At 47.5% G+C, this 20,704-nt stretch overlaps 1 protein-coding gene across 2 annotated transcripts in view; it reads right to left on the bottom strand.

Annotated features, from left to right (window-relative positions):
- LOC144781537 (phospholipase A and acyltransferase 3-like) overlaps positions 1–20,704 on the bottom strand; it is a 90,461-nt gene that overhangs the window by 12,724 nt on the left and 57,033 nt on the right. For both annotated transcript variants that reach the window (XM_078660444.1, XM_078660443.1), the window contains exon 4: positions 2,106–2,374. In XM_078660444.1, the coding sequence (XP_078516570.1) occupies positions 2,106–2,374 (269 nt within the window). The remainder of the gene's footprint in view (positions 1–2,105; positions 2,375–20,704) is intronic.

Raw genomic sequence — 20,704 nt, 5'->3', positions numbered from 1 at the left:
AAGGTCCCGGGATATAGACCCAGTCACATCCATGGATGTATGTATGGATCTGTGGATGGGCAATAGTGATACAGAGATTGTCTTATCTTACATAAAAGCTTAGGCCCTCATTACACGGGGAGCACTTAATTGCAATATGTTTAGGCTGTCCTGTTTTGAGTGTTTATATTTTTTGTGGATTTCAGTGTTGTTTTCTCAGAGTGTTCAACACATTTTGAAATCAGTGCTTACAGTGTTTATTTAATTGCCTAATGCTCAAAATAGAGAAAACTGTGTTTTTTCAGTCTTTACAACACATTTCGAGTTTTGGAGTGATTGTTATAAAGCACATATTTGATTTAGAGGATAATTAATCCAGGGTATGTGGTGTCTTCACATTGGCAATGTGTCCAACTGACCTATGTTAAAGTGTTTTAAGCATAGAAAGTCTGTGTTTTGCACTCTCCCACTCTCATCTTATCACCCTCTCTAACATCTGATTATCTATCACCCTTACTCTGTCAGGGCTATTTGGTTTACAGGACTAATCATGGATTGAAAAGTAAGAGTGCTATATTCAAATGTCTTAATAAAAATATTGGTGGACACAGTTGGGGGTCATTAATCTACCTTACTGAATGTTATGTCATTGTAGGGTCAACCCCACCAACACAAAGCACATAGTGAAACTTTAAAATGTTGAATTACGACAAATTAGTTAGTAGCTTTTCATTCTAGGCTTGCTTTAAGCATTCTTGCTGCTGCTTTTCTGCACTGCATTAAGGTGGTGCTGCTGTTGTGTGGAGACTCATAGCTAGCGGCCCAGCGACTCTTGGATTAGCTCACTGTATCACACATAACAATGGGGCACCTTGCCGCTAGGAATTTTGTTAGTATGTGGAAAGGCGTGTGTCATATTTTCAATAGGGGTGGGCGGACATTTCCGTTCCGGCCACGGAATGTGCGCAAATTTGCCCGTCCGCCTTCCGCAAAGAAGGCATTCCTGGCAAGGAATGCGCATGCGCAGGCTTCCGCGCATGCACAGTTTCAAGAAGAAGGTGCGATACAGGAAGAGATGTTCCAGCGTTAAGGTAAGTCTTTTAAAGTTTATTTCAGGCTTTAATATTTTTAATATTGCGGGCGGGAGGCGGGCGGGTGTCACGTAACGGAAATTTGCGAGAGGCACGGAAATTGGTTCAATTTTCGTGCCTCGCCGCGAAAGTCCATTACGCGACTTCCGCCCACCCCTAATTTTCACCACTATCCCATGTACATGGTGACAGCACTCTTTTCAAAGGTACTCGTCACTACATCTTACATTGAATGTTTAAAGCCTGGGGTATTTGGCAGTACACCTGGTATCTGTACTGCATTTTTAGAAAAGGGGGCTGATCATAGGTTTCTACTCATTCTGTGTTTGGGGAAAATGTAATAATGCAAATTGGCCAAGATTCTTATGAGCCAGCGATTTTACCAATCAGTGAAAACATTGAACTCTGCCAGCAGATCAAATATGATTTTAATATTGCCAGATTCTTGAAAGTGTACAACCTAATCAGATCAGACCTAAAATATGCTCCTAAACCCTGCATCTTTAATCGGAACACACACAATGAAAGAAACAAAAGGAAGACACACTATTTTAATAGCATCCACAAAGAACAAAACTCAAGCAGAATAATCCTAGACTAGTCTTTCTTTCTACTACCTTCCATAACAAGGTTACATTGTGTTGGCCACTTAAGTCAGCAATACAAATGACTTATGCTCCCTCACTTTCCTTCCTTTGAATGAAGGTTTAGTTTGTGGATGTGCAAGCGTTTATCAGTGTATATATTTTTAGACTGATAAAGGCTGTTTCCCTTTCCGTGGGGGTGTATAATTTTTTATAAGTCTAAACCTAAAACAGGATAGCCTAAATATGTGCAGTAACTACTTTTAAATCACATCTCAAAACTATTCGTTTATTTACTGGAACATGCATTTGTTGGTATGGCAAGCACAAAAATCTGCAGGTTATTCCCTAAAATCTCATCATTCTTGTAATACGCAGGGATTAGGGATTAGGCAGAGGTATATAGATCATGCCACTTCTATAACTGGACCCAGATGAGGGTAGTACTGACCTGTTTGCTCTTCTTGACCCCGTATCTGAGTTCTGTAACAAAGTGTTCACAGTTGTTCCTGGCCAGGGAGTAGGTAATCTTCTTCCCAACACATTCTTCGGCCATTCGTACAATTTTTGAGCGGGGCAGTGGTGAATACTGTGTGTCGTACTTGTTGTTGACTTGGTACACGCAGCCCTCTGCCACGTCCTTCAGAAGTTCCTTCTTCACCAAGCCTACTTCGGCAAAGACTGACAGGACGCTTGATGCGCCAGCCCCAGCATATTCACCTGCAGATAGAATAAAGGGGAATAAAAGGTAGGTATGTTTGGTGTGCAAAGAGCGCCAAACCTCACTATCAAATGACTTGGTTTGGGAACCTAGATGTTCCACACCCACTCTCCTTCACTGTCTCCTACATTTGTAGATGTAACTCAAAGAGGGCTTCCAAGGCTGTCCTATCAGTCAGTGTTACCAGAGTTGTCATGGTGTACTGCATGATACCCCTTAGCTGCTTCAGAGAGCAGGTTGTGTTTCAGAGCACAGGATGTGTGGTTACTTGCTAGAATGACATCTCACGTTTTCCCCCATACAGCTCCAATTCTTGAGACAGTATGATTTTAAGGACAGTTGTGATCTCGAGATGCCTCAAAGTCTTTCTTGTTGAGTTTAGAATGATCTTGGAGTTTAGCATGTTCTTTTGAGTTTAGCAGGTTATTTCAGGGTTTAGTAAACTAGTGAATAATCTCTTAAAACAGTCTAAGGGCGGGGGAGCATGGCTAAGATGGCGACCTGAGTGGACGCTAGTTTGTGAGGCTCCCCGGCCCGAATACCCATTGTGACCCTAAATCAGCATTTAAGTCCCCAGGCTGGAGTGACCTGTGCCCAGCAGCGCGGGGACAACTGGTGCCCGTCCCATTGGCGGGGAGACAAATCGGAGCCGCCCTTCCGCGATACCCTTTCCTTCGCGGAGCGGGTTCCAGACTGCTGCTGGGGTGTAATGGCGGCCGAGATCGCGGAGTAAACCGTGACGAGTCCCCGCCGGGGTGGCCCACCAAGAGGACGCCTGCCGAGAGGTCGCCGGCCGGAGCAGAGGACAGGAGCCGGAGGGGAAGAGCGTGACAACAGCGCTTGGTGAGCGAGGCGAGCTGCGGAGCACACAGCCAAGGACGGCGGAGGCGTCAACCAAGAGGTGTGAAAATTGAGCCCTGGGATTTGGGGCCTACATCCAGCGGACGCGCGCCTGCCCGCTGGAGCTACGACCAGCGGAGCGGGGGGCCTTGCGGTGAGACACCAGGGGCCGCCCACACAGAGCTGCGGAAGGAAGCCAACGATGAGTCAGGAGGCAGCAGCACATTGACAGCGAGGTGAGCCGCGGTGAGACTGGCCGGCGGTGGAGGGAACGCCCGCTGGGAAGCGCCTGGGGCATACAGAGGCTAGTCTGCCTGCGGCACTGAAGCCGGTAAGGAGGGGCGGTGCGAGACCTTCGAGGAAGAGAGGACATCTTTGGGCACAGACTGGAGAGCAGAACTGCTGACTACACGCGATCGCCCAGCGAGAAGGGGCCCATGTCCAGAGGGTGAGGACTGGAGCGACAGGAATGGTGGTGCTTGTCCGGCGCTCATAGCGCTTTACCAGCGGGGTGACTGAGCCAGGCGGGACACATTAGTGCTTGCACCGGATCTGGCTCAAGTGGATTTTGTGGGAGTGATGCCCAGCCTGCGCAGCCTGGTGCTTGGAGCAGGTCCCCCGCAGCACATACCCCCCACTGAAAACAGAGCGCAACGATAGACGGGGCACTTGGCCGGCGTGGCGCAGAAGACGACGTGTGGGGCCCAGACCGTGTTGCCTGGGCGCCAAGTGGGCACGCATTCACCAGAGCAGACTCCATTCGAGTGGGCAAGCTTTCAAGGCTCTCCAAGGCTAGAGCAGTCGGCGCACCATGGCCGCTTTAGGATGCAGGGGGGGGGGTCGCACCATAACGGACATGCTGGTCAAGGGCACCCCTAAGGGAGAGAAGAGCCCGCCGTCCCCAGCAGCGGCGAAAGACACCACAGGGCAGGATGATGGAGGGGCCCCCATCCCTAAATCATTCTTGGAGACTCGATTTAATTCCTTGCAAGAGGACTTCCAGACGCTAAAGCAGGAAATGGCTGGGGAGCACCGTAAACTGCGCCGTGATGTGGACAGTTTGGGGGAACGAGTGGCGGCGGTGGAGGAAGCGGAACAGACTAGGAGCGTGGAGATGGAACAATTGATGCAAGAAGTCATTCGCCTCCGTGAGCAACAAATCGATCTTCAGGCGCATGCGGAAGACCTCGAGAACCGCTCTCGGAGGAACAACATAAGGGTCCGAGGCGTGCCATCCAAAGCAGAGGGGAATAGTGTCGCTTACTCTCTGCAGGGAATGTTCCGGGAGATTTTGGGGGAAACCGATGACTTTGAAATTCACATCGACAGGGCACACAGGGTGGGCCTGGCGCGCCAAGCACCTGTTCCCCCACCTGATATTCTGACCTTCCTACCTGACTTTCCCTTGAAAGAATCTTGAGAGAGGCACGCCAGAAACAGCCTCTCCAATCTCAAGGCTACCCAGTGGCATTGTACCAAGACCTTTCGGCTATCATCCTGCAAAAGAAGAAGGCCTTTAGGGTAGCCACGACGTTCTTGCGCGACAACGGGATTCCCTATTCCTGGGGCCACCCCTTCAGGCTAATCTTTAAATGGAAAGGGGCCCTGCACCAGCTCAGATCACTACAAGACACATGTGCCCTGCTGGGCATCGACCTCAACGAGGACTCAAAGACGGAGGAGGCATCTTTGCGACCCTCACAGGAGAAGTCACCGCGAACCTCGCAAGATGGATGGCAGCGAGTACGACGCAGACGCTCACCTAAGGCCAATCTTAAACCAGACCCAGCGACAATGGCACAGGAACAGACATAGGCTATCCAGGAAGTGTCTAAGGACACAGCACCATTAAACTGATGCAGCATCGACAGGGGGCTTTTTTCTTTGCACTGAGACCACGCGGGTCTGAGGGGGGGACGGGCGGGGGGCCAACGAGGTCGCCACTGCCACACACTCCTCCACGTAACGTTACCACAGGCCTGAACTGAGTATTGATAGGCCTGGGACTATGATTTGCACATCGGAGTAACTGGTTGGGGTTAGGGAGGGGGGGGAGGTGGGTGGAAGGTGTTGGGGTTCGAAGGGGGGTTGGAGGTCGACGGGTCTGGCGGGGGGAAGTTGGGGAGTGTTGGGGCAGGGCATCTGGGGGCGAGAAGGGAGGGGGGGCGGGACCAGTGTGTTGGCGGGGGTAGGGTTCGAACGAGTGGCATGTTGAAATGCACCGAGATTCACATAGCGCACACCTTCCACTGATCTCGGGATGGCTGCAGCTGATCTAAAACTCTTAACATTAAACGTAAAAGGCCTCAACAACCCCATTAAGCGGAGAGCAGTCATATCCTACTTGGAAAATTCTGGAGCAGCGATTTGTCTGCTTCAAGAAACCCACTTACTTTCTAAGGACTGGCACAGAATGAGGTCCAGGGCTTGTCCCCAACAATTATTTTCCTCCACACATGAGAAGACGGCAGGTGTGGCGATTCTGGTTGCCAAACATTTTCACGGCCAAATTAAAGATAAAGTGGGGGAGATCAAAGGGAGATTGCTGGCCCATAGTATTACGGTGGGTGGTGTGCAACTGACAGTGGGGTCCTTGTATGCGCCGAACACGGGGCAAGAACCCTTCCTACGCAATGCCCTGTCTGAAGCGCTGCGCTCTTCTGACCCCCTTCTGCTTCTGGGGGGCGACCTCAATTTGGTGATGGAGGCAAGAAAAGATAGGTCAGACCAAGGTATGGTGGCACCGGGGCTATCTCGGAGTCAGGTAAAGATTTGCTGCGGCAGAGGGGGTTGATGGACATGTGGAGGGCTAAACACCCAGAGTCGTCACAGTACACTTTCTACTCTCACGTTCACTACACCTATGCTCGGCTGAACCATTTCATAGGCTCCTCGGAGCTGGCAGCCCGGGTGGTTGCAGTGGGTATCACCCCGGTGGCCATCTCTGACCATGGTGCCGTAGAACTTACACTCAAGGTCCCTACAGTTTGGAGGCCCCCGGGGATGTGGAGGCTGCGGGAACCCCTCTTGCAGCGTGCGGATGTGGCCCAACAAATTCCTAAGTGCATCACTGATTACTTAGAAGTCAATGACAGTCCCGAGATGCTGGTATCGGCGCTATGGGGGGCATTGAAGGCGGTGGTATGCGGTGAACTTATTGTGGTGACAGCGGCGGAGGCTAAGGAACGCAAAGCGAAGCGAGAGGTCCTGGCTGCTCACGTTGTAGAGTTGGGGCGGGTTCACAGCCGGACAGGGGCCCCTAGGGTCTGGAAGCAGCTAAAGGAGGCCAGGGCCCAATTGGCTGGCCTGGATACCGATCGGGCTCAATATGCGGCTCTCCGCCTGAAACATACTTATTATATAGGAGGGAACAAGACTGGTCGCCTCCTCGCAAGTGCGTTAACAGCAAAAGTCCAGCGCTCCAAAATCCTAACTTTACGTAAAAAGGACGGGGACGACATACGGGAGGAGGATGAGATAGCGGAGGCATTTAGAACCTACTACGCCTCACTGTATAGGGCAGACCCCGTAGTGGAGTCGGAGGCAGAGGCCTACCTGAGAGACGCAGCCCTTACAGCGCTGAACTCAGCGAAAGCGGGTGCCCTGGATGCTCCCATCCGTCTCGAAGAGGTAGTCGGGGCCATCTCTCGTCTTAAACCTCTGAAGTCGCCGGGTCCGGGCGGCTTCTCCGCAGGGTTTTATAACACTTTCTGTCCATTGATTGCCCCGATTCTCACAAAACTTTTTAACTCATTTCAGGGCCCCGGCTCCATCCCGTCTGACATGTTGGAAGCAGAGATTATAGTACTACCCAAACCGGGCAAGGACGCCACGCAATGTTCGGCGTTTAGACCAATCTCCTTGCTCAACCTAGATCTTAAGCTATTCATAGGGGTTTTGGCCGCGCGACTGGGGCCTTGCCTGCCCGGGATCTTAGAGCCGGATCAATCGGGTTTCGTCCCCGGCAGACAATATAGCGATAATACCAAGCGCTTCCTCCATCTGATCGATAAAACCCACTTTCAGCAATCTGACTCGGTTCTTCTAGCCATTGACGCAGAGAAGGCGTTTGATCAGGTAGATTGGGGATTTATGCAGAAAGTGCTGAGGCACTTTGGAATAGGAGAGAGCTTCCAGGCATGGGTGGCAAGCTGTTACCATCACCCCCGAGCGCGGGTCCGATTGAATGGATTACGTTCTAGCCCCTTTGAGATCCAGCGCGCCACCAGGCAGGGGTGTCCCCTCTCCCCTCTGCTGTTCGCGCTGAATGTTGAACCATTGGCACAAAAAGTGCGGGACAACCCAAACATATGGGGCATAACGTTTGGCGGGGAGCCACACGCCATAGGCTTATACACTGATGATATCCTGGCGGCCATGGACCACCCGGAGAACTCTGTGCCGGCCTTCCTAGATGAGGTGGAGTCCTTTGGAAAGGTATCGGGTTTCTGGATGAATAGAGGAAAGTCCATGATCCTACCTTTGGGTAAGAACGCACGATGCCCCCAGGACGCTCTGTTATACGGGTGTGGCTTACTGACGCAGTCACAAATCCCATACTTGGGTATCACCCTTATGCCGTCCACGGACCGAACGATCGCGCTTAACTATGCCAGACTTAAGGCGCAGATCCAAGCAGACTTGGCACGCTGGACTAAGCAGCCGCTTTCTTGGCTAGGGAGGATTGCAGCGGTAAAAATGTCGGCCCATCCTAAGATCCTCTATGTTTTTCAGACCATTCCACTGTTCCCTCCAGCCGGGACCATTGCGCACTTACAAACCGCACTCCAGCACTTTATATGGGGGGGAGGGGAGAAACCGCGCCTACCCAAACGAATAGCCTACCGGGAGATGGGCGAAGGGGGCATGGGGATTTCCAATCTCCAACAATATTTTCAGGCAGCGCAACTTCGCTATATGGTGGAGTGGTACAGGCCAGAATCGGAAAAGAGATGGCTCTTTCAAGACAGAGCTATGGCCCAAACTTCTCTGTGGAAGATTCCATTCCTCAGCCGCGCCCATAGATCGAGCTACCTTTAACGCTCACCCATCACCCGCACTATACTGAAAGTATGAGACACGTTCGCGGTTAGACGGGCACTTACAACATTTCCCCCACCAATCACCCCTATATTGGATAACCCCGACTTCCCCCCCGGCACCGAGTCTCGAGCATTTCCTCAATGGCGTGGCTCTATTTGCAGATCGGCGGGTCACCTCTTTGACCTGAAGGGCTTTATCCCCTTCATGGAGTTATCCAGAGGGTACGACATTGCTTCGCCACAGCTTTTCCAATACGTTCAACGTAGGCATTGGCTCACACAACCGGACGTAGTCCCATGAGTAGGCAGACACATGACCGTATTTGAGAAATGGCTGGTCACGAAGGAGTCGGATAGAGGCCTTATCACAGACCTATATAAGATGCTAACACCTTCGTCTGAGACATCTCATACAGCGGGGCATAGACGGTGGGAAGAGGAACTAGGGAGGGTTCTCTCATCTCGAGAGTGGAGCTCTGTCTACTACAGGGTCAACCACACAGCACGCTCCGCGGCGGGCAGGGAGACGGCAGTGAAACTGGCCACATATTGGCATCTTACCCCAGTGAGGCTCAATACTGGCAACCTGTCCAGAAGCGCGCTCTGCTGGAGGGGATGCAGAGAAAAAGGTACCCTGACATATCTCCTATGGGACTGCGCTGAAGTCAAGGGGTATTGGGCAGCAGTACTCGACGACATAGATAACACATTCGACACTGAGATCCCGAGATTCCCGGCCTACACCATCGTTGGTCTTCCGAATGCTCTCACCTTCCCTCTCAAATCCATAAGGGGACACCAGATGGGTCTGGCTATGCAAGCTGCTTCCCAACACATCTTAAAAGTTATCCCTCTGGGGGACAACTACCCGACCCACACACACAGGATGGTTACACAAACTATGGTTTACCTTCGGGATGGAACGCATTCAGGCCACACTTACATGCACCGTAGCGACTTTTCGGACAGTTTGGCAACCATTGCTTACACTTCTCTAGAGAGTTCAACGAAATCACATGTACCAGATATCTCCGCTTATTACGCCTGACAGATGAGACCAATGATCCTTTAGTGCCCGAGGAGAGTGCACAGTGAGGACGCTGAGATGAACATGACTTGCATTTATAGTAACCGACACACTGGTGGGGGTGGAGGGTGGCCTAGGGGTGGGGGGCGGGTTGGGGTCTTTTTCATGTTCTTGTCTCTGTTATTCAGGCTAGGTAGCAGACCTTTTTTTTTAGACGCCATTTACGGGGAAATCAGCATAAGCAAGGAACACTAGGAGCCTACAGCCATTGTGTCCTATATGCCCTGTCCTTCTAAGAGAACTCCGTGGTTCAATTGTTATTTGTACCGGTGGCGTCAATATTGCTATGTAATGCCTGTGTCTGTATTTGAAACCAATAAAAATTAATTTAAACAAAAAACAGTCTAAGGGCTTATTTAAGAACTTGTCTGTCACAAAATGTCCTTCACTTTATCATTAAAATGATAAATCCTGTGGAGTTTACCATGGCTGAATTTCCTCCATGAAATACTCCCATAGTAGGAACAATTTAGTGGATGATTTTCTGTAGATTTAGCTTTTTCCTCCCAAATTGAAGGATTTTCCATTGTCGGCAAACTACCACTACAGATTACGAGTTCTGAAGCAGTATGCTTTGATACAATAGCTTTAAAGGCAACAGCAATTTTAGAAAAGCAATTGGTTTTTCAACATTATTTATGCTTACTGGTAGATACAAGAATTTTATTTGTCTCTCAATCCCCTTTTTTATGTATAAAATGCATCTGGTCTAAATCTACTAAGCATGATTCTCAATGACTGTCTCATCACAGAATTTCCTGTTCTGAATTAACCACAGTCCCGCTCTGCACTCAACAATGGTAATAAATAGCTGATTACACTTCTACCTATGTACTATACGAAGAGAGAATAATAGTTCATCTGTAGTTACATTCCAGTGTCTATAGGATATGCAGATTTAATTTTTATTAATAATGATATGGAAGCAGTTCGACTTATCTGCACCAATGATAGCAGAAACCTGGTTCCTTTACTTTGGATATTTGTGCCAACCTTTATCCAGGGTTCAACATGTTTAGTTATTTATTAATTGAAGGTTTTTGTATATCAATCTGCATTGGGAGAAGTACTTTACAAGCAGCTGAGAACATAAGTATAGTAAAAGCCTGGTCTACGAGTAAGAAGATTAACAGCTTTGTTTTGCTCAGTACGTTATAAATACGTGTGTTTTAAAACCCGCCTGGAATGTTTGAGTGTGAGTTATTAAGGCAGTTATGGCTTCATGTCCTAAAATGTATTCATTCAAAGTGGTTGCAATTTGCACCCAGTCTTTTACCAAAATCATTTGTGTTTTTCAAACTGACCTATGTATTAATAGGTCGGTTCACAACATACAGAATCCTAGTGGGTCATAATTTGGCCTACCTTATAAATATTAATGAGGTAGGACGCCAATTGCTACTCACTACGATTGGCTACAATGACAGGCATGGTGACCTGATGGGATCAGCAGTCTGCAATGTCTCCGTCTGCGTTTCAATAAAGCATATTTTTGAAGGCAGCCCATTTTCCTAAATTGGGAACAGGATGTGTTAAAAAGAAAAATTAAATGTTTAATAAGTGAGCAGTGGTCCCGAATGCTACTGCCTTCTGCAGCAAAACTAATGTTATTTTGAACATTTACAAGGGGGGGGTCATCACTTGGGGACCCCTTCCCATTTGCAAATACGTTATTACCTCCTTTGTGGTCACAAAACATTAATACGTACCTTGAAGAATCAGTAAATCAGTATTTGGAATGGAAACCATTAGCAAGCCCCTTCTAAATACCGATTTTTAATGGTTTAACGATTCAGAAAACCTTTTTCAAATAGTTAAATAAGCTTACACGTTTTACAAAGGGTTATAGCATTTGCATACCCTCTAATTTACTGAATCAGAGGATCGGTCAAGATGTTTTAAGTGTCTTGGAAGTTTTGCGTTTCTGGGCACTACAAGCGGCTGCATTTGCCTTTACTGTCTCTCTCACTTCAGTAACAAGGAGAGGTGGGAAATAATATATTTTTTGTGGGGTGTATTGGGTACATGTAATCCTCTGGATTTTTGATCAAATATTGAAAAAGCAGTAGGTCTCGCCTTTTAGACCTGTTGGCTTTGCCATTTACTTGTAGCAATGCTACAATGATGTGCAGCATGGCTAAAGTTTTTTTTAAAGCCTTTGGCTTGGGCCTCCATGTCATTTTGTAGGCATGAACGTGATTTTCTTTCTAGTTACCAATTAGAGTTGGATCGGTTATAAAAAAAGAAAAAGAAACGTGCAAAAGTGTGGGCGAACAGTTGCAATAGGGTGCGGAAGGAAGCAACACTGTCCATGGAAGAAACATGAGGGAAGGGGGGCTCAGCAGCAACATGGAGGTTGGGAAAAGGAGGGCGCGAGTGGGTGGAGCAGCATTGGGAGAGAGAGAAGGAGGGCACGAGTGGAGGAAGCAATGTGGAGAAGCACACGGATAAGCGCAACTTGGAGGGGGTGGTGAGCAGGGCCGGACTGGGAACCGAAACCGGCCCTGGCAAAGTGCTTGGCCGGCCCCCCCTCCCCCCGGGGGGGTTGGGGGGTGCAACCGCGCTCTTTGCTAGGGCCGGTTTTCGGCCGATTTTGTTACAGTGCCGTTTTTGCAGCTATGCTGCAAAAAACGACCCTGTAACAAAACCGGCCCCCTGGGGCCCAAAACCGGCCCAAAACCGGCCCCCACCCTCGCGGCCGACCGGGGGATTGCCCGGTGCCTGCAACGGCCAGTCCGGGCCTGGTGGTGAGAAGTAGTTGTGCAACAGAGGGCAGGGGGAGCGAAGTGCACAAAGAAGACAGCTCGAACATACAAACACTCATGTAATGCTTAACAAAAGAACAAAGAAGTTCTTGAAATGCAAGCAGTTGAAGCAAAGAAGGCAACCAATCAAAAGAGATGTAAGTAGACAATCTGATTACGCTGGGACACGAATTAGAAGCAGTCAAATAAGAGAGACAAGGAAAGCCAACCAATGATAAGCAATAGGCATGCTCCAAGCCCTCTGTATGTTCTTGAAGAGCCATAATATATCTTGCAACAGACAGCGCATGCATTGTCTAGTAGGCTTCAACCTAAAAGGGATTTTTCAAATTTAGACATGCCTTGTAAGAGAAAGGCGTTAAAAGTAATGCTATAAAGCATTCTGGCAGTTAGTCAAAGATGGCGCAAGGAATGCATTGACAAAGTAAGAATTATAGCAGGAGTGGCTCACACCAGAGTTAGGTAGGACAGTGCTAAAATGATATGGAGTTGCCTTTACAATTTAGAACACAAGTTTCTCTTAGTTCCAATTCTGTGGAATGTTACGTTCTTTTACATCTGTGTTTTATTTTGTTTGCATTTTTGACAGGATAGATGCATTGGAACTTTGCCAACTGTTTATTCTACAAAGAGATGTTGTGCGATGGCCAGGCAACATAATCATTTATGAACTTCACTAATTAAGGTATTAAGATGCATATTAAGAGTGATCAATTAATGGAAAGTAAATCTTCAAAACTGCACAACATAAAACAAAGTACTACTACAGTAGGTTCTGGGATGTCAATGGATGGTCTGTGCTCATGGGAAAAGAAGTACCTGAAATATAAGTATATAGCATATGCATTAAGCAGGTACTATTCTTAGCTCTCCTAGAACTTACCTATGTCAGGCCTCCATCCATGCAAGGCCCTTTCGGACCCTGCTCAACCGCATCAAAGCTCCCACATCCCTGGTTGCTTACTCCCTCTTTTTCGCTGCACCTCAGGTTAGCTCCAGCCTTTGTGTTTTGTCATTTCTCTTCTGTATTCTTCTGTATTCTTAATCCACTCACTTGTCATCTTGCTCTGTTTTATGCCATTTCTCTTTGTCATTGTCCATTCTTTGTTACTTTTCTCTTTCTCTCTGACCTTTGTTTGTGCCATTTCTTGTTCTCATTGCCCTCTGTTAGTGCCTCTTCTCTTTGTGTTGTCTCTTTTCTTTTTTTGTCATTGTCCTTTGTTTATGCCTTTTTTTCTTTGTCACTCCCTTTGTTAGTACATTTTTTCTTTGTTTTGTGCTTTCTCTCTGGTCATTGCCCTTTGTTTGTGCCCTTGGTATGTGTCCTAGGTTTATGACATTTCCATTTGTCACTCCCTCTTTTCTTCTCCCCAAGCACTCCTTACCTTTTCCTGTTGTTCCGCTAACTGTTGTCCCTCTTCCCGCTCCTCTCAGTGTCTGGCCCACCTCCTCCTGTGCTTCTCCCTCTACCTAGGACCGAGTAATAAAGGCTGTGATGAAATGACTATGTTTAGTTATCTTGTTTGTGTTTTGTTCTGATGTTAAGTTAGCATTCACTGCTCCATTTTATGTTTAGCTGCTATTTTGAATCATGTTGTCAGCTGCGTATTCCCTTCTTGTGAAGCAGGCTGTGGAAGTTCCATTTCTCCAATGTTAGGCCTTGCTCTGCTAATGAATACATTGTTCTTAGTAACACATTCCTTTCCCATAGATAGAGGCTTTCTCCCACTAGTCTAGCGGTAGGCACAAACAGAACGACCTTGGCATAGAGATAATGTGTGCCTGGCTTCAGAGCCAAAACTCATCTTACTGTACTTCTTTGTGTTAGCTGCACCTGCTAGTAGAATTCCATTTCTTGGTTCAGAAATGTGCATAATGTATCTCTATGTTTTCTGAAGTCAATCCCTCTGCAGCAATCCTAGGAGGCTAGTCAGACTGTACTCCGCTCGAGTGTACCTGAATAAAATACTTGGTTTGCATTCTCTACTGTCTGACTGACTCTTCATTTGTAAGGAAGGCTGAGAGGTGGTCACAAATGACGGGTTGGGCCTAATTAGGTCACTTCCTTCAGTTAGCGCCCAAACAGGGACTCAATTGGGTGACCCATCCTCGCCCGCAGACGGGCGACGAGGTCAAGTCCATCGTTTGGTCGGACCAGGGATCCCTGTACAAGAGAGTTCCTGAACTCGCAGCTATCCCGTCTGTCTGGCCTGTCGGTGCCTCGCCCAGTTGTCATCCCGCTGGGGTCCTGAACAGCGAAACCCTTGGATCTGGCCCTTTGGTCCTAAGAGTCAGCAGTAGAGAATACATTCTTTTGACCTGTGTGCACCAGGTGAGTTTGTTCTGGTTCTTTGTGGATATGGTACCATTTTGTTTTGTGAACACTGTGCCAGGCAACATAACGAATTTGGCTTACTTTTGAAAATGCCTGGGCTCAGCCGATTTTTGGTTTCCTGTTGTCATTGTTGTTCTGTTGATGCTCGACTAGAAGTAAGTCAGCCAGCGCCTCTGGATGGCACTCCAAATTTTGATATATATGTGAAGCATGGCCTTGGTCCTATTATGTTTAGTACGCTATTTCACAAATATACAAGGGACAAGGCCGAGTTGCAGTGGCCTTTGATGGGCATCTTCAATGAACAAAAAATTACCTTTTTACAGGAGAAGTTGTTTGCAAGAAGGAGCAGGCAGTCTATGTTTGATTCCCTCAGAACATGGCAAAAGGAGGTTAAACAGAGGCGAATGAAAGTGGAGAAAGAGGCCAGGAAAGGGAGAATGCAAACATTGACTCAGAAAGCTGTAGCGCATGATAGAGAGAAATAGGGGATAGGGATTGAACATGAAGATAGGAGATCCCAGGTACAGATTGATAAATATGTGGCCAAAGAAGTCAATGATAAGTTTGCGGAGCAATGGTTAGATACGTGACCCCCACCTCCATATCCCCCACAGGCCCAGCTACACAGTTTTTCTGTCTCTGCTGTTTCTGCTTCTTTTACTGTTAATCAGACTGGCTTGGCCACAGCACCTCCTGTCCTTTCTTCGTCCTCACCGTCTGTGACAACAGTGACTGTTAGTACTCCTGCAATGCCTATTGCTTCTTTCCAGCTCTTGCACCCACGACGCAACCGACAATTACATTGGTGCCCGTCCCTTCTGTTGTCACCCCCACTGTGTTCCTCCCTTCCCCGTCGTTACTGAACAGTGAGACACCGGTACGCAGCCCCGAGGATAGAGATTGAACAAAATTTAAGGAGCGCTTAGGGCAGACATTGGTCCGATCGGATGTGGGAGATGCAGAGAAACAGGTGGTGGCTAATCAGGCTGCACAGTGGGCTCGTAACCCCATTTACAGTGTGGAAGACGTGTGAAGTGTGATGAAAGATTATGAGCCTTTTGTAATGCAACATGCCCTTAAACACATTGGCTACTCTGATCAGTCTTTGGGAGCAGTATTTCAAGGGAAGATCATGTGTATGTTAGTGATATGGAGCCTGCTCATGTCTTTGGTAATGTTGCAACGTTGTTTGCTTATTGGGGAAGGCTGCTGGAGAAGAGCCCCTCCTCAGTAACTCAGTTTCTAAGGAAGGAGATACATCCTATACACCATCCTGAGATACCAGAGCTAGGGGATCAGCATGACAATGTGACTAGGCCAAGGGTAGAGGCCCATTTTCAAGAACAATGGGTTTATACTCCATGGAAGAGGAGTGAAGTTTTGTCTCTCAAGACTCAGTTACCTAACCCTAGAAAAAAATCCTACTACTGACTGAAGCTATTATGACACTTTCCGATATTGGAATGTTTTTTGGTCTTCGAGTCCCATTGATATTTGGAGACAAGTGCACACGCAGGATCACGTTGCTGAATTGGGTGGTACCTGGGATCAAATTAAAGTATGGGATCAGGAACGGAAGCCAGGTGATAAGCCTAGAGCAGAAATACTTGCTTTGCCGTATCATTACGTAAATGCATTCTCTTATTTCTCGGAGGAAGGTTGATTTGGAAAAAGTCATCGGCTTGTTGTCAGAAGAAAGATGAGTGTGTCTGATTTTTTCACTCTGTTTGAAGGAGTGTTTCTAGAGTATAGTGGACAGGACTTGTTGATTGAAGGTGGGGTGCAACTGTTTGTTAATAGTTTGGTTTCCAATTTGCTTCCTGAGATTGCGTCCCGATTGCAGGTTTCCGAAAGCACCTGGTCCACCTCTTCCCCTTCTGTTATTCTGAATATGGCACAGTATTATGAACATAGGGAAAATGAGGATAAGGAGAGGTCAGAAAAGAAGCATGAGGATTTGAAGACGAAAGTGTTGTTGCAGCAGGCTTCTAGGGGAAACAGTAGAGGACGTTGTGGGATGGCCAGACAGCTCCCACGCACTAGCAGGAATACTACGCCTGTAGGACCGAATCAGTGTGAGTACTGTAAAGAGGAAGGACACTGGCGCAGCGAGTGTCCGGTGTTGTTGCAGAAGGTCGCGGACCCTAGAGGATGAGGTTCTCGTGGACGGGGTGGTGGAGTTGGTGGACAGGACAGGACTCAGAATGCGGGGCCTCTCAGGGTAGTTCAGATCAGAACTATTTCGATGACGCTCGGGGTTGACAGTATTCTCATAATGAATATGATACGGACAAAGTGACATGAATGTCTTACAGCTTGGATAGCCAGGGACAGAGTGAGGGACCAGTTCTGATACCTGTAGCTCAACGCGGTCTGTATGTTAGTGCGGATGTGCATGGTTTGGCTCAGAAGTTTTGGTTTGGTGGATACAGGTGCAATGAACAGCTCTATTTCTAGTTCTAGTTCCTCATTCTCGTTCATTGGTCCCTGTGGCAGCTCTGTCTAGCCATAATAATGTTTTGGTAGGTTTTTTTGGTGTACCTGTTGTGAGCCCCATTTCGAAACCCCTTGCGTTGACTATTGGTCCTTTCACCATGGATTCACAATTAACAACCATTTGCGGAGACAATTTGAAGGGTTTGGGCTTGTTGAAAAAATTGCATGCTACTATTGCTCCCCAGCAGGCATTTATATAACAATGGGTCCTCCTGATGTGGTGAGCGTTAAGCAGTGTCTATCCACAGATGAGCCCCTCCCTGTTGAATTTAAAGATGTGTGGGTAAAGGGCATCACAGATGTGGGATTGTTGCAGATCACGCCTGTTTCAATACGTGTAAAGGAGGGTGCTATTTCACCCTGTATCCCTCAGTATAAAATTCCGCAGGCAGGTGAGCGAGCTTCGATACAAATTGTGCAGGATTTGATTAAGAAAGGAGTGGTGAGGAGACGTCTGCTAATGTTTGTAACAGCCCTATTCTTTCCATCCTCAATTGGACGCCTTCAGGTGCCTCCGAGTATCAAGAAAATATTTATAGTTTTGCGATTGATTTGCGTGAAGTTAATAAAATTGTGATTCCCCAGTTCCCGGTGGTCCCTGACATTACGACTCTCTTGATAATGATTCCTTCTTCTGCTAAATTCTTCTCTGTCATTGACTTGAAAAATGCATTCTTTGGTATTCCCATTCATCCTGATAGCAGATATCTGTTTGGGTTCACCATAGCTGGTAGAAGTTTTAGATTCTGTCGCACTCCTCAAGGGTATACAGATCCGTATATTTAGAGTCAGGCATAGAAAGGTCAGCTGGATTCCTTGTCGCTCCCTACAGGTAATGTATTGCTTCAGTATGCCCATGACTTGATCATCGCCTTGGATACAGAAGAAGGTTGCAGAGACAGTACAGTTAAATTGTTGCTTCATTTAGCTCAAATGGCCATAGAGGATCCCATTCCAAATTTCAGTATTGTCGACAGGAGGTCACCTACTGTCGAAGGAGTGTAGGATATTGACCCCTGAGCGCATCAGTGTCATTTTTAAAATGCCTGCTCTGCAAACTCAGAAAGAGGTGCGCGCTTTCACAGGTATCACTTCCTATTGCAGGCAGTGGATACCTGGCTATTCACTGCTTATTAAGCCCCTGCTTGCGTTAACACTAAAAGATGTGCATGAACCCCTGCCTTGGACGCCAGAGTGTCAGTAGTCTTTTGAGCAATTAAAAACTGCACTTTGCTCGGCTCCAGTGCTTGGTACCCCTAACTACTTTAAATGCTTCGTATTGTACGTCCATGAGACGGGTGGTTGTGCGCTTTCTGTTTTGACACAAATGTTTGGAGCTAAGCAACAACAGTGTGATTAGTTCTCTGCTGTGCTTGACCCCGTCTCGCGAGCCCTCCCGAGTTGTCGCGGCTGTGGCTGTCTCAATAAGACAATCGGCTTGGCTCATACTTGATACCGACCTCACATTTATGCTACCCCATGCTGTAGATACACATTTGAATAAGACAAGGACACAGCACCTCAGGGATGCACGTCTGACAGGTTATGAGCTAACGCTCTTTGCGAAACACGTTGCAATCAAATGCTGTGCCACTCTGAGTCAAGCCACATTACTACCCCTCCCTCCTGAGAATGAGGAGATTGACATACATTATGGTATCTTCCGGGTGGAAGAAGAGTCAAAGGGAAGGTAGACCTGACTGATCTTCCCTTATCTGATCCTGAAGGGGAATAGTTTGTCAATGGCTCTTGCTTTAAGTTACCAGATGGCACTACAACTGCTGCGTAGGCTATTACTACACTGCGTACTGTAGTTGAGACATCACGAGTTCCCTATCAGTCGGTCAACGCTGCAGAGCTTTTCGTCCTTATTTGAGCGGTGAATAGAGTGAGGGACTAGATGTCAATATTTATGCTGACAGTCAATACGCCTTTGGAGCTGGCCATAATTTTGGGCAGCTCTGGGCAGAGAGGGTTCCTTACTTCCCATGGAACGAGAATTCAACATGGCCCTTTCATATATAGGCTTCTATCCACTTTGATACTCCCTAAAAAATTAGCAATAGTGAAGCGCAGCGCCCATGGGAAAGTTGTTGACAATGTGGGTAAAGGTAACGCCTTTGCAGATCAGATAGATAAGTAAACAGCTGGAACGAAGATGAAAATAATGTTTGTAGCAGGTCCCGATAGGTGGGTGCCTGAGGTTACCATGTTTGAGGATACACTAGAGAATGGGAAGGAAATACAGAGTGAGGCCATGGTGGAGGAATTAGCAGTGTGGCAAGAAAGTACAGCAAACTTGAATGATAAGGGATGTTGGATTGACAAGTCAGGGAAGTAGAGATGGATGTTGCCAGATGCATATGTTCTTCCTGCAGGCCCAGCTCATATCAGTGCTAAGGGTATTTGCAAGTTGTTAGACCCCGTATGACAGAATGATCACATTTCAAAGACAGCTGCACATTTAGTGAAATACTGTATGGTGTGCATGATGCACAATCCTGGTAAGGGTACCCCTATACCACCAGGCAATTTCGCACCTCCCACTTTCCCTTTCGAGGTCCTTCAAATGGACTATATCGAAATGGACAGAGTCAATAATTTCAAGTATGTGTTGGTGGTTGTTTGCGTGTTCAGTAAATGGGTTGAGGCCTACCCCCCCAAAGACAATACAGCCAATGCAACTGCAAAGGTACTCCTGAAGGAGTTCTTTCCTCGTTTCGGCTTGCCCCATTTGATCTGGAGTGATAATTGAAGTCATTTCAATGCCAAGGTTATTCAATTAGTTTGTGAGGGTCTACACATAAAACAGAAATTTCAAGCTGCGTATTACCCCAAGTCAACAGGTTTGGTTGAGAAGTACAATGGTACTCAAGCTGAAATTAGCAAACAATTAGGAGACAACAGGGTTACAGTGGCCAGATGCTTTGCCTTTAGCTCTTCTGTCAACAAGAACAACAGCACATTCTGGAACAGGATTGTGACCATACAAGGTCGTGTTTGGATGCCCTGCAAATGTCTGGGGTGTCCCGCTACCGCGTAGGTTTTTTAGAGATTGAGTACTCTTTGCTGACAGATTACTTGTACGAGTTAACTAAAAGTCAGTGTTCTATTCACCAACAGATTCGCTAGTCACTCCCACCCATTCCAGAGGGGGCTGGTCAACATATCCAGTAGGAAGACTGGATTCTACTGTGTAATTTCCAGCTGAAGCAGAACTTGGAGTCCCGCTGGAAGGTGCCCGAGTAGGTCCTCCTTGCAACTCGGACCGCTGTGAAGGTTGTTGGGCGAAAGAATTGGATACATTCCAGCCATTGTCGCCGGATACCCTTGCCCTTGCCCTATGAACAATGGGTAAGGAATGGCATTGGGGATGCTGAGGGTGAAAAGGTACCAGAGTTAGTCCCTTTTGGTGATGAGCAGCTTATATGGACCCAAACAGTTGCTAAGAACGATGATATACTAAACGCAGCGGTCCCTCCAGAAATCCGAGTCATTAAAGAGCCTCTCTTCGTTGACCCCTCTGTGCCTGGAGTCACCAGGTACAATTTGCGTCCTCGGCTGAAGACCTGTACACCAATAGAGAAGTCAGATTAGTTAGGGATGGACTGTGTAAGTTAGGGTGTACTTTGCTATAGTACCATTGGAGTTAGTTTATGGAGAGGCGAGATTGGAGCACTGCTCCGACATTGGACAGGATAGATTAAACGTGCTCCCTTGGAGGGGGGTTACATTATCCTGATCAACGTGGGATTCGTCAA

Source organism: Lissotriton helveticus, chromosome 9 (assembly GCF_964261635.1).
Source record: "Lissotriton helveticus chromosome 9, aLisHel1.1, whole genome shotgun sequence".
Taxonomy (NCBI): Eukaryota; Metazoa; Chordata; class Amphibia; order Caudata; family Salamandridae; genus Lissotriton; species Lissotriton helveticus.
The sequence above is the reverse complement of the archived record's forward strand: the minus strand, read 5'-3'. Positions and strand labels throughout refer to the sequence as shown.